Raw genomic sequence first — 14,888 nt, 5'->3', positions numbered from 1 at the left:
GCTTTGTGAGGCCAAGGTTCTCCCTTCGTTCCTGGGTTGTATTAACCGAGGCTCTGCGCCGGTGGTCTTGGACCATATCTGCTAGGAAACGAGGTGGACGTGCTGTTTTTTTAAAGCAACCCTTGGCTGTTGAAAGTGACACTTCAGTAAGAAAAGGATTAAAGTCTTTCCAATATGCCTGAACCACTAACAGGCCAACAGCTGGTAATGACCTCAGATCCAGGCAAGGCCGAATGAGGTTCTCAGTTCCGCAAACAAAGCGGGAAGCCTCTGGATCCTGTTCCTAATTCCTTGAGCTCAGCGGTTCTTCCCCTAGCACCGCTCAACCATCTGTCCTCACTGTCTTAAAATCCATTCAGGATGACCTCCAATGGCTCAGGATCTCGTAAGCCCTCAGTGCAAAGATACAAAGGTGGGATCATTTAGATTTTTCACCAGGATTTCTGGCTTGTGAGCTGCATCGGGGGGGGGGGGGGGGGGGCGGAGCCAGGTTGCCCTGGAAGATGATAGCAATGGGCAAAGAGAGGACAAGTTCAAAGAACCAAGGAGTTTAAGGCTGCAGCATCCACGACTAATCTGGGTCTCTAGAGCAGTGTTTCTCAGTCTTGGCTACTTTAAGATTGTGGACTTCAACTCCCAGAATTCCCCAAGGCTGGCTGGGGAATTCTGGGAGTTGAAGTCCACACATCTTAAAGTTGCCACGGTTGGGAAACACTGCTCTAGACAACCAGAGAAACTAGGATGGGACGGATTGAATGCCTTCCTTGAACTGGTTAACCCCCTCCCCCCACTTCCTTTTCTTCTGAAGATCCAACAACTTTCTGAAAAGGGTCAGGCTTCCTCCTGCTTTTCAACTCAGGTAGACTCAGAAGGACGTTAGCTAAGACTGACGCACTTGCCATCAATGATCAATATAATCACAGGATGCCTGCCAAGATGTGAGAGACATTCTTGGGGGCAAAAATGTAGCCTTCTTCTTTCTATCATGGTAGGACCCAGGCTCTTGGAGGCAGGGACCGGGGAACCGGACAGGGTTACCTGCTTTCCCCAAGGCGAGGTGCGGGCCGTTTACCGACTGCAGGGTATGAACCCAGAACCTCCCCCTCAGCCCACCCCAAGCCTCCTCCAAAGGCACCTTCATCCATCTCTTCTTGCTCGGCATCGAAAGGAGTGTGAATAAGCTCCGCAGGCACAAGAGGGACTGTGCAACGATCTACCTTCACTGAAGGCAACACCTTCACGCCAACCAGCTCCAGGGTGCGCTGGCAGGCACAGCTGGGACTTCTGGACACTGGTTGCTGCTTTGCAGAGCATTCGTCCCAGGCTGCTGGACCAGGGAAATAATGAACCATTATCTATCTATCTATCTATCTATCTATCTATCTATCTATCTATCTATCTATCTATCTATCTATCTATCATCTCCACACTTACACATACATGTACATACATGTATAGACATAAACACAGTGTGTGTGTGGTGTTTTGGGTCTCCTTTTCTTTTCAAATTGCCCCACAGAAATGGCCTAAAAGCAGGGAGATACTGGAGGCACAGGCAGCTGGGGATATCTAGTAGTGCAGAAGGGAAAACTGTAAGAAGGCTTGTCTGGTGTGTGTGTGTGTGTGCGCGTGTGTGTGAGCGTGTGCGCTCAGACCAGCAAGTACAGCAAGGAAGCCTGAACAATCCTAAAGGAGAGGAAGAAAAAAACCCAATCTTTTCTTTTCCAGGGCAGACGCAGTAATCCTGGATAACAGCCCAACATTTTGGCCAAGCCAAGAGTTGGGGTGAAATTGACGAAAGGTGGCCAGCTTCGCCTTCCTGCTCCTTTCCAGAAAGGCTCCCTGGGAGCCAGCAACTCCTGAGTTAAGCAGGAGGTCGGACTGGATGACCTCGGAGGTTCCCGATTCTAGACGCGCTGTGCGGATGGAAAGCCCCTGTCCTCTCCTCGCAGACCCAGCCTCGGGGGGGGGCGGGGGGGGGCAGCGGCGTTTAAGAAGCAGGGAAAGCTGCCCATTGAGGCCTGGGAGAAGGGCCCTGGCCAGCCAGGTCTTTCCCGGCTTCACCGCCAGCCTGCTTGGAACTGAAGACCAGCGCCGAGGTCGGAACCGGTGCAAGCTGCAAGCCGGGGCCAGGGGCCCAGGGGAAGGGTCTATCTTTGTGGTCTAAGGCTCGTCAATCGGGTGGCCACAGGGTGAGGTCAAAAAAGTCAAGATGGCGGCCTAAAAGTCCTAAAGGACTTGCTTTCTTCTCTGCCAAGAGCCCGTCCAGCCCCAGGCAAGGCGCGTGGTCCTGCCCCGCCAGTCGCCCGATCCCCGCGGACGCGATTGCGCTCCAAGCGCCCCCTGCCTCGTTTCTTCCCCACCCGCCACCTCCAGCCCCCCGCCTTTACATTTCCAGCCTTCGGCTAAAAGCTGTAATTTCTCTGTCAAAAATTATAACTTCCTCGCTTTGCAGTCGTCAGCGGTGGCAGCTAGACGTTGTCAGAATTGCTCAACGGAGGAAGCAAACAAGAGAAAGGAGCTAATCGGGTTGGAAAGGCGCCGCTTTTAGCTGGGCCCGGACGGAAGGTCCTTCCGCGCCACCTTCCCCCCCCCCACACCCCCCCGGAGGGTCCCCGATCCGCTTACAGCCTGCGTCCGTAGAGCTCCCTTCCCGGACAACAGCAAACTGCAACTTCGCCTGAGGTTGAACCCGGGCACCGCATAGTCTCTGTGCCGTGGCTGTCTTCCCACGACCCGCCAAATCGGGTTTCCGCTTTCATTCATTTCCTGGATTCGCGCAAGTCCTTGAACCGTAAATGAACCAAAAAATCTGGGTTCGCGCAGCGCGACAACCCAGGAAAATCTCTTCAAGTCGAGCTTGCTGCTCTTAAACCTGACCCGGCTGAACAAGTGGTGTGAACGCAATGTATCGTGCAGAACTGCGAACCCCAACATGTAGGTTAAGGGACCGTGGTAAAGATGTGGTGCGAATAAAACCCTGGTCTCTGAAGCCGAAACTCCAGGGCCGCGGGCAGATCCCTTTTTCCCGGCCCACTCCGCTGCTGCGGCGGAGCCCAAGTCGCCTTCTGCCGGCCACGGGTTTCGGGTGGCTTGCGGGGACAAGGGCGAATTCATCTTTCGGTCCCCGCGTCTGGCGGGAGGGAGCTGTCTTTGCACCGAGGAAGCGGAGACGTTTAAGGCTCGCCCGGTGGCTGCGGTGGGCAGAAGGCGGGCCATCCCCGGGCGCTTCCCAGCGCGCCCCTTCAGGAGAGGGGGACCGGCACACCCCAGAAACTGCGCGCAGCCTCCACGGGCGGCAGCGGCCAGAGGCGAGCAAGGTCCGGGGAAAGAAAAAGGAAGATTTCTGCCTTCGAAGGCTGAGACGGAAGAATAAGTCCCCCCAGCGTTTGCTTCTAATTTACACTGGGCGAGGGGAACGAGTTTGGGGTCGGATTTTTTTAGGGGAATAAAAAGCTCCGGACGGCACGATCCGTTTTGAACAGGGAAAAGCAACTGGGATTGAGAGTCGGATCACATCGTTGATGTACAGGGGAAAAAAGGCAATCGTGGAGACGTATTTAAACAAGAGCCACCGATAAAACACGACGGGCTTGTGCGCTTCCTTTGGGAAAACGCCATTAATGGGGTGGGAGGAAGGGGCCTCGCGAAAAAGAGCGAGCAGCTTTTCCGGGAAGATCGGCTTGCAGAAAGTGGTCCTGCTCACTCTTTCTCAGAAGGGGCAGAAGCAGCCGCGCTTTTGCAGAAGACACGTGTCCAAGGATAGGGTACTCAGGAACCCTCGTTCGCCCTCCCCACGGAAAGGCCCCGCTCCTGGCCGGGGCGGGACGCTGAGCTGCCGTCCCCGCTCGGTTCTCCGCGGCAGCGAACACAGGCTCGGAGGCGCCCGGCGCCCGATTGCTGCTCTGCCGGTCCAGCCCTTCCGCAAAGTGCTAGCGAACGCTTTGGGATCAATCGTTCCGTCCTCCTTTATTCACAGTCTATAAAGTTAATTTTGTTTAAATATCTCTTTATATATACAACAACCAGAAATGTACAGAGGCTCAAGAGAGGTTTCAAAAAAGTTCTCCGGTTTTGAGTTTTTGAAAACAAGTTTGCAAGAAAATCCCTTCTGATCCTTTTCCCGCCCTGCTCCCCCTTTCCGCCTGCTTCTTCGTTCTAAAAACCGAAGCCCGAGGCGAGGGGGTGGGGGAAAGAGAGGGAAGGAAGGAAGGAAGGAAGGAAGGAAGGAAGGAAGGAAGGAAGGAAGGAAGGAAGGAAGGAAGGAAGGAAGGAAGGAAAGAAAAGTCCCCAAAGTGAAGCAGAAACGCTGCCGATTGCTCGACGACGCGGCCAAGGGGCGCCTCTCTGACCGACCTTTCCTGGATCAGCAGGAGGGGCGAGGATGGGGAGGGGAACCGGAGAAGTGGCCGAGTCTATCTACAAGGCAGCGCCAGCTTGCTTCCCTGCCCCCGAGTGTAGCGGGTCCCGTCGGAAGCCAGACCGGGAGGCTCGGCGGCGCCGGAGCGTTTCGCAGTCCCTGCCTGCCCGGAGGAGGGTCAGTCCAGCCTGCCGCCGGGGCCCTGCTCCGGAGGGCGCTGCGGAGGCCAAGCCCTCTGGCCGCCGGCGGCTCCTTCCCCTGAGTTCGACCGCCTTCAGAGATGCGGCGTGTAGAAGGCAGGCGCGCCGTAGGTCTGCGAGCCCAGCACGAAGGGCGAGAGGACCGCGGCCGGGCTGGGCAGGAAGGGGAGCTGGGCGGCGCACACCAGCCCGCCTGCCGAGTGGCTGGCATAGGCGCCGGGCGGGCCGTGCATGGCCAGGCCGTGGTTGACCATCGGCGGCGAGTGGCTGAGCGGGCTGAGCGCCCCGGACAGGCCCCCCCCGCCGCCGCCGCCGCCGCCGCCCACCCCGCCGCCGCTGCCGCCGCCCGTCGGGGCGCTGGTGTCAGCGCCGGGGTTCTGCTTCTTCCACTTGGTGCGCCGGTTCTGGAACCAGATCTTGACCTGCGTCTCGGTGAGGCTGAGCGAGAGCGCCAGGTTGAGGCGCTCGCACACCGACAGGTACCGCGTGGCCTTGAACTTGTTCTCCAGCGCCACCAGTTGCTCGTAGGTGAAGGCTGTCCGCGCCCGCCGGGGCTTGCCCGACTTGGAGTCCGAGCCGGGGCGCTTCCGCTTGGCTTTGCCCGACGGTGGGGCTGTGGCCTGGGGCTGGGGCGGGGACGGCTGCTGCTGCTGCGGCAGCGGCGGCGGCGGCCCCCCGGGAGCCGCTCCTGCCTGCTGCCGCTGCGGACTCGGGGCTTCCTCCGCGCGGAGCCCGCGACCCGCCTCGACGGTGCATCCCCCGCTGCCCTCGCTGTTGCAGCTTTCCTCGCTGCCCAGCTCCTCCTCCTCCTCCTCCTCCTCCTCCTCGTCTTCCTCCTCGTCGTCGGGGGCCTCGCTCTCAGCGCGGGGGCTGTCCCGGTGGACCGATTCCAGCCCCACCTCGTCGCTCGGGTACAGGTCGCCGGTCTCTGCGCACAAAAGGAGAGAGAGCTAGTCGGCGGCCGAACGATGCGCAGCCCTGCCAGGCCGGAGTGGGCGCGCACAGGGCTGTGGCCCCAAGCCGGGCTTCGCACGTGTGAGGGAGCGGGGCCATCTGGGAGGTGTTTCGCCCTCCTCTGCTGCAGCTGGCCTTCTGCGGGGAACAGCCTTCCGGAACGAGGAGGGCGAGCTTCTCCGCAGACCTAGCAACCCAAAGAGGAGCTAGTAGTCTCCGTGGGCCGCTTGGGGGCTGGTAGGAGAGGAGCGGGCCCGGCTGGCCGCCTAAAGCATCCCCACGGAGCCCGCTCGGCCCTGGCTCCCTCCTCTCGTTTCCAGTCCGGTTTGGCTTTATGCGCGACCGAGCGAAGGTTGGGGCTTCCTCAGCCGGGGATGGAAGGCCTGGGCAAAGGCGGCCTACGTGGTCTTGAGAAAGGTGACCCGGGAAGCCCTGTGACCTCGCAGTCCTCCGGCGGCAATCGGGGGTTAAAGTCGCCAGGCGGGGGAGGGAAGCCGCAGCGCTGGCAACAACCTAGCTTTCTGCAGCCGCCTCCTCTCCCTTCGGAGCCAGGGCCTCCTGGCCTTTCCCCACAGACGGACCCCCGGGGTTTCCCCTCCCGGTTACCCTGGCGCCCTGCCTGCTGCACGGGGTGAAAAGCTTGCACGCCCGGATCCTCGTCGGGACCGGTGGGGGAAGCGGGCCAGGCAGAGGCTATCCACAGCTCCCTCCGGCCTCTGAGCGTTAGCCTCCTCCCCGCCACCTTCGTCGCCCGGGCCTCTAGCCGCGCCTTTCGGCGAACGAACCGAGCGCGGAATCCGAGCCCTCTTCCACTCTCCCCTGCCCGGCCTTTCCGAAGGCCTCCGGGCGGCCCCGCTTCCCCGCGGCTTTTCGGCTTCAAGTCGGCCTCTGCTTCTGCCCAGCGTTTGCTCGTGGCCCGCGGAAGGGAAGAAGCCTCGAACCCGCCAAGGTTTCCCCACGAGCACGGGGCCAAGTTCCTTCTCCCACCCGCTCGCCGTTTCGAGCCTATGCAGCCGCAGCGGAGGGAAAGGTCGCCTGTGGCTTGGACCCCGGCTTCGGTCCAGTGGGAAAGCGAAGGGAAGGGCGCGTTGAAAGGCCACCGTCTCCCGGAGAATTGCGCACCTGCGGCGGTGGGGAGCTATGCAGCCCGACGCCCGGGTGCTGAGCGCTGCGCCGGACGTCCCCCGGAGCGGCTCTCAGCCTCGCCATACGGCGGAAGCCTGGCGTGGAGGGAAGAGCGCAGGCTGCGCCTCAGCATCGAAACGAACCCGGCTCCGCCTCGGAGTTCCGGGCTTCCGTTTGTGCAAAGGGGGTACGTTCCCAAAAAAATCCCTTTGGCTTTGCAAGGGGACCGATGGTGAACGTATTTTCACGGTGCCCGTCGCTGGAAAGAAAGACATCATCTAGATTGCCAATTGTTGGGCCACAATCCTTTCCCAAGAAACGTTGCTGGAAAATCCACGTGAGAACGACTACCGAGGGTCACCCCGATTTCTAACTCGGTTTGGGGAACGGGGGGGGGGCGCATTTCCATGCAAATGAGTGGAATCCGAAGAAAAGGCAGCCCCGGCTCGGCGGAACCTATTTCTGGGTCTCACTTGCTGCTGGAGGTGACTTGAATAGAGGTAGAAATGCCACCCCACGATGGACCAAAGCGAGGCCTTAAGTGTGACTCACCCCCATCCCGCCCCCGTTTTAATCTAATTCGAAAGACCCCAGAGAGGCGTCTGGGCCAGGCGCGGAAGGAATGGCCAGGAGAAGGCCTTGAAGGCTTTCGGGCGGCTGATTCCGGAAGATAGCCCGCTCCTCTCTTTCCCCCGGGCCCAATTCTCCGCGCCGAGCTCGCTTGGAGCCGAGTTTGATCTGGGACTCCCCACACACCCGGTCGGCTGGCCGCCAAGGCCAGGGGGCAGGCTCCAGGCCGAGGCCTCGGGCCCGTCGGTCAGCGAAGCCGCTGCAGATCTCCGCTGTCTCGGGCGTCCCTTCGAAGTTGGGGAAGCGGGGCAGCTTCGGAGGAAGGGGAAATTGAAACTGGCAGTGCGCTTGCCAAACAGGGGCAGGCAAGGTCTGGGTGAGGCGGGACCGAAGGTCCGGACTCTCGCCCGCTGCGAACTTCCGGTTCGGAAAGTTCCTTTACCCGGAGGGAGCCGGGCTGTCTTCGGCCTGGGGGCACAGAGGGGCGTTGCGGGGGGGGGGGAGCTGGGGAAGAGGCGGCTGGAAGAGCGGGGCGCGGCAAGCGAAGCAATCTGGCGACCCGGTCGAACGCCCAACCCGATCGATAGCCAGCCCTAATAAGTGTAATAGGTTTTAATCGAGTAATTATCCGAATTTGGACCCTATAATTTAGATGTTAGGCCAGCGTTTGCAAGGTGGTTGAAAGAGATATGCACAGTTCGATAATAGGATATCGACCCGCTCAGCCCGACAGGCCACTCTGGGGCGATTTCCCTCCATTATGCAGGCTCTTTACGCGCTAAGCACATTTTGCTTTAAATGTAATCGAAGGAATTTAATTGTTTTTCCAGAGATAACCAGCGTTTTGTCACAATTAGTCTGATTTGTCCTAAAAAAAGCGAAGTGGGGAGGGGGCGGGAGAGAAAATTGAATCTGTCGCCGGAAGCAAAAAGCCTTAGCGGTGAAGGCGAGGGGGGCGTCAAGAACCGAGAAAGCCAAGCTGCCCCCCTCAACTAAATTGGATCAAGGGAAGAACTGCCGTGAAGGGGTGGTGGGAGACACGCACGTGTGAAAGCGTCAGGCGGCTACGCGGGAGGGTAGGACTGGACAGGCTGGAAGGCCCGGAGGCTTCTCGTCGTGGCCCAGCGCTCCGGAGGCTGCCGAGCGAGCTCCTTCCAAAGCTGGAGACAGCCGGGACTGGCGGATGCTACCCGTTGCCCGCCCGCGCCTTCGCTTCCCTTCCTCTTGCGCTCTGGGAGTAGCGCACGGTTCGGCCTCCCGGGCACCCAGTGCGGGCACTGCGGCCCGAGCTCTTCCCGCCTGGCAAACCCGCTCCGCTGCAGACGCGGAAGAGAGGCCTCGGACGCTCTCTTTGCAACTGGACCGCCGTCCTGGGAAGCCGCCCGGCGCAAACTTTCCCCAACTCCCTCGAAAACGCCCGGCCCGAACCGCCTTTGCCCTGTTCCTCCGTGCCGCTCTCGGGCTCCTCCACCTGTCCGGGGCAGAGCAAAGGAGGATGCGACGCCGCTCTAGCCCACCGCCGCGGCCGCTGCTGTTGCCGCCTGACCCCCCCCCCCCGAAGTTTCCCCGCGGTGCAGCGGGACTTACTGCGCCCGTCGAGCGAGGGCTTCCTCCTGCCCGTCGGGAAGTCGTCGGCCCCAGCCTTGGGGTCGGCTCTCGCCTCCTCCGGCTTCTCCTCGGCCCCCAGCGCGTACTCTGTCCCCGCCGCCGCCGCCGCTTTGTAGAGCAGGGCGCACTGCCTCCGGCTCTTGCTGTTGAACTTGTTGGGGTCCAGGATGTCCAGCACCGAGAAGGAGGTGGTCCGGTGCACCACGGCCACGGCGGCGCCCGCCCCCTCCGGCCCGGGCAAAGTGTTGCTGCCGTTCTCGCTGCCGGGCCTGTCCCGGCTCACCGGGCACGAGTAGACCTGGGGCAGGTCGCTGCTGGGCGCCAGGCGCTGCTCCGCGTGGCTCTCCATGCCGTCCTCCCGCCAGCTGCCGGACCCCGGTTCCCCCAGGAGGCGCTCCGGAGGGCTCCCCACCGCCGCCGCTGCCGCTGCCGGAATATAGACGTCACCCACCTGAGCCTGGTCTCGGCTCGCGTTCATGACTCGGCGAGGAGCAGCCCCCGCCCGCTCTCCCCTTTCCCCCCTCCTCCAGATGACTTCCTTCCTTCCTTCCTTCCTTCCTTCCTTCCTTCCTTCCTTCCTTCCTTCCTTCCTTCCTTCCTTCCTTCCTTCCTTCCTTCCTTCCTTCCTTCCTTCCTTCCTTCCTTCCTTCCTTCCTTCCTTCCTTCCTTCCTTCCTTCCTTCCTTCCTCTTATGTTCAGAAGGAACTTGGCAGAGAAAGCGAGACACGAGGCGAGGCGGGGCGGGGAAGCTTCTCTTCAAAGGCTCCGCCGCTTCTCCTTCTCCCACCCCTCCTCCTCCTCCTCCTCCTCCTCCTCCTCCTCCTCCTCCTCCTCCTCGTGGGACAGCCTGGGCATTTATTCCCCCTTCCTTTCCTAGGACTGCGGCTTATTTATGCATTCATATTTAGCGCTTGGTGATAATTGGCTACAAATTAATCCCTTGCCCATAATGGTCCGCACTCTCCGTCCCGGAGGAGACCCCCAGGAGCTCGGAGGGGCGCGGGAGGGGGGGCGCGGCGGTGGCGGCGGCGGGCGTGAAGGATGGCCAGGCTGCTGGAGATATACTTAGCTGTCAGCTCTGTTTCAGCGCCCCTGCACTCATCTGGAAAGCATCTAAATAGCCTTATTTGGAGCGGTGGGAGGAGAAGGAGGCGCTCGCTTTGAAATAATTGAGGGATCCAGAGCAACGCCGCGATTAGGCGCCTCCGTCCCCCGGGACGCGCGTCGTTGGCTCTCGCGGCGAGGACGCCTTTCCAGCCAGCGGTGTTATTCCTGGCCAAACTCATCTGCCCGGCTGGACTTTGAGGTCGCCCTCCCCGAAATCGCTGTCAGTTCCTCACCAGCAAGGGCACCTGCGTTAGGAAACAGAGCAGTGCTCGCCGGGACAGCTCTGGGCCTTTTCACACGAGGTCAGCAGTAACGGGAGTCGGCCTTTGGCCGGGAGGAGCTAGACCCAAGTTCTTCTAATCGCCAAATCTGGGCTGATAACAGATACTGTCTTTTTCTGTTGGAATTAGAATTCGCGGAGGATAATGGAATTAGCGAAGGGGGTGGTGGGCAGAGAATCTGACAGTGCCAGATTAACCACCGGCCAAAGTCGGGGAGAGGGGCAAAACGCAAGCCCATCGCCCTCGTCTCGGATAGAAACCCCGAGAACCGGAGAGTGGAGTTCGGGGCAGCCGCCCCACACCTGCCTCCCGTTTCTGCACCTCCCCTCGCCCCTGCCAAGTCCTCTCCTCTGTTCCTGTTTCGCATCTCTGCTTCTCCGCTTAGTCTGAAGGGCCGGGAACAGCGGAGGAATAGGCGAAAATTAGGGTGATTCCCCCTCCCATGTTTTTGTCGTGGAGGGTGGTGACACATACAAGGGCAGGTCCTTTGTAATTACCGCGAGCAATGATCCTTTGGAAAGCGACATTAAAACTTGGAGGGAATAATGGGCAAAGCAATCAGCTGTAATTTTGGTCGGACCGGGCCGTGATTAGTCCATCAGCCGAGCGGGCCCAAGGGAGCCCCTGCAGGAAGCCAGGCCGGTGGACAGGCAGGCCGGGGCCCTGCAGAGTTTCATCCCCAGGAGGCGGCGCGGCGGCGGCTTCGTCCGGCAAGGGCTCCAAGCTCCGCTCAAAAGGGCGGGAGCGCCGCTGCTGCCGCTGCCCGCCTCCGCTGCCCAAGAGCCCCCCTCCCCCGGCCGGGGACGCACTCCGGGACAGGCGAAGGCATGACCCGCAGAAGGGCGCTGAGGCTGGCGGGCTCCCCCCGAGCAAGACTGGGGAGCCCTGCGCTCCCCCCCCCCCACCGGCGCAGGCGGCGGTCGCGGCAGTCCTCGCCTGGCGCCTAATCACAATTGATTGTCAATTAGGGCCTCATTTGCGCAATGTCCCCCATCTGCCAGCTCCGGTTATCTCTCCTCGGGAAAGTTGGGGCTGACTCCCGAAGCCTCAAGGAGCGGTGACAGGCGAGAGTAGCGCCCACCCGGGAACGCCAAGGCCGCCGCCGCCGCCGCCTCCGCTGCCTTTGTGGAGCGCAGCCGGAGCGGTGGGGAGGCCCCCAAGCGGGCCTTGCCGCCACCCCAGTGCGCCGCCTGTTCGAGCCTTGGCCGGATCCGATCCTCGCGCCCCTCTCGGGCAGACCCGTGGGGAGAGTCGCACGGCGCTTCACCCCGGCGGCCTGGGCCCCTTCCCAGCTGTGCGGGAGGCAATCGCCGAAGTGCTCAGCGCCGCGACCAGGGAGGAGGCAGAACTTCCACCCGACGAGGGAAGGAAGGCCTCGCGAGCAGCAGCTCGGGCCGAGGACCTGAAGCTGGAGGCGGCCTAGTCGTCCCCGTCGGCGGCCGGGGCTAAGGGCGTCCCGGGCGGCCTTTCCCGGCAGCCCTTTGTGGGAAAGGGGCGAAATGGATGGGCGAAAAGGAAGGGGGGCGCCCTCTGCTGCTTCGGTTGCCGCCGCCTTCGCCTTTTTCTGCCCGTGGCCTCCCCCTTCTCCGCGTGCCTGCCGCAACCCCCCCCCCGCCCGGTTCGAGTTGGAGCCCCAAACTTCATTTTTAATTAGATCTTCCCAAGTCCAGCCAACAAATGAACCTTTTCTTTTCGTCCATTCATCATGGCCCTGCCGCGGCGCAGGCAGATCTCAGGGTAATTAAGGACATTTATCGTGGTGGTAAAACAGTTTAGCAGCCCTTGTTATATGGGGAAGGTCACTTTGATGGATTTACATGGGGCGAGCGGGGGGGGGGATTCGGGAAGGAGGGGGATTCTCCACCTCCTGCGAGCCGAGCGCATTGATCAGAGACGTGCGCCGAGAGCCCGGAAAGGTCATCGCGGGAGAAGGAGACGCTCTTGGGGGGCAGGAAATCCGTTTCCGTCTTCCGGTCCGTCGCCCACCTGGGGCAAGGGGGGCACCCCGGCGAGGGGGAAAAAAGGCTAGAGGAGCGCCCTTCCTTAAAATCACCCTGTTCTCTCTCTCTCTGTAGGTACGCGCGCGCACGTATACACACATGTACGTATGATTGCATATATTGATATATTATTGACAGCCCGTCTGTCCTGAGACGCGGATAAGACTCGGGCGCGCCGGTGGGTCTCCCTCCTAGGGCCGGGCGTGGGCTGCGGGGCAGGGAACGCTTTCGATTAGTTCGGGTGCAACCCACCTGGGTTGGCACAAAGCATCTTGCTTGGGGATACGCAACCTTTTCTTTCTTTTTTTCCTTCCCTTTTTCTTTTTGCGGAGCAGAAACGAAAGAGAAGGAAATCGCTCTGTAAACCGGTTCAAAGCCACTTGTGATCTTTTTCTTTTCAAATCCTCGGACAGAGCGAAGGGAGGCCGGTGGTGTCCCGGGCGGGGCCGCTGCCGGCCTCTCACCCGGTCTTCTGTGGGCTGCTGGATTTGGGCCTTCCTGCCCAACCGTCGCGCTTCAGGAGATGGAAAACTGGCGGGGAGCCCCGTTTCTTTTTCTCCGGAAGCGGATTGTTTTCCGTGGACCGAAGCGCCGACAGGGAGCCCGGCGCAAGGCGTCCTGTGGCTCCCCGCGCCAGCACAACGGGTAGGCCACGGCGCTGGTTGACCTTCACAGCGTTCCCGCGAGGTAGGCTAAGCTGAGAAACGAACGGCCGCGCCTCCTTTTGCCTGCGCTGCTCTGTTCCCCGCCTCACCCCCCCCCCCATCCAAGTCAAATCGGGGCGGAAGGGGATTGCTCCGGAACGGGACGTCTCCGTTGTGCCTCGTGCGCTTTGGGGTCCCAGTTGGAGGAGCTGGCGAAGCCGCAGGAAACGCTTCGCCGTCAAACCCAATTCCCCCCGCGTTTGCCATCCAGGGGGCGCGTCGAGGATCACCCTCGCCTTCTCTGGCCTGGCCTTCTCGGGCAGCCGAAATCGGTTCTTGCCTCCGCTTGCCCGGGGATCCCTTCCCCCGGCAAGGATTCTTAGGCTTGAAGTGCGCCGGGGAAGTTTTGCTAGACCAGGAGCCCGTCGAGGGCGGCGCCTGTTGCGCCTCGGATTCCTCGCTCGGTCTCTCATCGCGGGGCGGGGCGACTCCCCTCCCCCCGCTGGCCACGTGCTGGGCCGCAGCGCTGCCCCGCCCCACCCCGCCCCCTCCTTTCTTTGGCCGAGCCCCTTTTGGACCTCAGGATGGTGCCCGGGCACCCCGGCGTGGGCGTGTGTCCAAGCCCGCGGGCGAGCGTCGAAGCGTTTCCCCTGCGCTTCGGTTCTGTCCCTGAGAGTCTCGTTCCCACGTGACACTTCCTCATACTCGTCCAGAGGCGAGGCAGCGAGTGAAGTCTGGGGACTAGCCGTTTCCAGTGGTCTCCTTCGATTCGGATCCCTTCCCTTCCCTTCCCTTCCCTCCTGGGGAGATCCAAGTTCCACCTCGCGGGATGACCTCCACTCTGAGGCCGTTCCCCGAAGCGTCCCTTTTGGGCAAGTTTCAAAGGATTAAAAATGGGCCTAGCGCCTTGTTCGCCGGGAAGGCGTTGCTGGAGCGGATTCCGCTGCTCCGCCGGGGCCTCGCCTGCTGCATCTCCCGGCAGGCAGGCAGGCAGGCGCGGGTTTAGAAGGCCGGGGATTGCCCGGGTCGGCTGTACTGTCAGCGTAATTGAGGTTAATGCTTCCTGCGCCGCTCCGGGATTATTAAATTAATATTATCACACCACGAATCCTAATTAGAAGTTTAAAGAATGCTCCGGGAAGATCCCGGATCGTCTTTGCCGACGGTGGCTCGCCTCTTCCCCCTCTCGCCACGTTCGGGCGGCTGAGACCAGGCAAAGCCGGGCGGCCGGGCAGGGGCGGGGGGGGTCCCGCTCCAGCGCCTACCGCCACGTCCGTCCGTTCCCGGCCTCTCTCCCCGCATCCAGCGGGTGCCCGTGCCGGAATCGCCGCGCCGCGCGGCGTGGACGCAGCGACTGCTTGGAGGTCTCCAGCGAGAAGACAGAGGCGCCTGATCCCCGACGGATCCGTTCGAGGGGCCGCGGGGCTTCCCCGTTCTCCTCCCAAGGAGGCCTCGACGGCGCCCCCCCGCCCCCGGCACCGCTAACCACAGCCCTGCAGCGGCCGGGGGGAGGCGAGCCAGGCTCCGTTCCGGTGAGGCGACTGTAGCGACCGGAGGCCGGGCAGGGGAGAGCAGGCAGGCCCCTGCCCTCGGAGCACCGCGCGGCCGGGCTGAGCCTCCGGTTGCTACTTCCTGCGCCCGCGGCCTCTTCGCTGCCGTCGCCGCAGCCGCCTGCCTCTGCCTCTGCCTCTGCCTCTGCCGCTCTCGGCTTTCCCCCTCGCTGGCTGGAACATATTGGAGGGGAAGAAAAGGAAACGTTAAGATCAACCGGGAGCTTTGCCGACGCTTTAACGATTTCAAATGAGCTCTGACTCGGGTGAAAATCTGACAATTACCCGTCAGGATGGCAGATGATGGTTAAAATTACCAGGAATCAATATTCTCGCCGGGTGTCCCAGCCTGATAAGAGAGACCAAGACAATGTTGACTATTAAAGTCGACAGCTTGAGATATTACACTATTAGTTATGCTATTTTTAATAATCTATAATATTTGGGCTATAATTAATTAATTATACGGGTCAGATAATATCTGGGGCT

General features: G+C 61.3%; 1 protein-coding gene across 1 annotated transcript; it reads right to left on the bottom strand.

The window, feature by feature from the left end:
* Positions 1-4,634: 4,634 nt before the first annotated feature.
* NKX1-1 (NK1 homeobox 1) lies at positions 4,635-9,295 on the bottom strand. Its single transcript, XM_088139511.1, has 4 exons — positions 8,797-9,295; positions 8,475-8,680; positions 7,278-7,521; positions 4,635-5,488 (listed from the first exon to the last, which is right to left on the bottom strand). The coding sequence occupies exons 1-4, from the start codon at positions 9,293-9,295 to the stop codon at positions 4,635-4,637; spliced, it is 1,803 nt and encodes a 600-aa protein (XP_087995637.1).
* Between the last annotated feature and the right edge of the window lie 5,593 nt (positions 9,296-14,888).

This window comes from Python bivittatus, unplaced genomic scaffold, assembly GCF_059951505.1.
Source record: "Python bivittatus isolate LINGU-HERP-01145 unplaced genomic scaffold, Pbiv_v1 ctg000210_np1212, whole genome shotgun sequence".
NCBI classification, from domain to species: Eukaryota; Metazoa; Chordata; class Lepidosauria; order Squamata; family Pythonidae; genus Python; species Python bivittatus.
The sequence above is the reverse complement of the archived record's forward strand: the minus strand, read 5'-3'. Positions and strand labels throughout refer to the sequence as shown.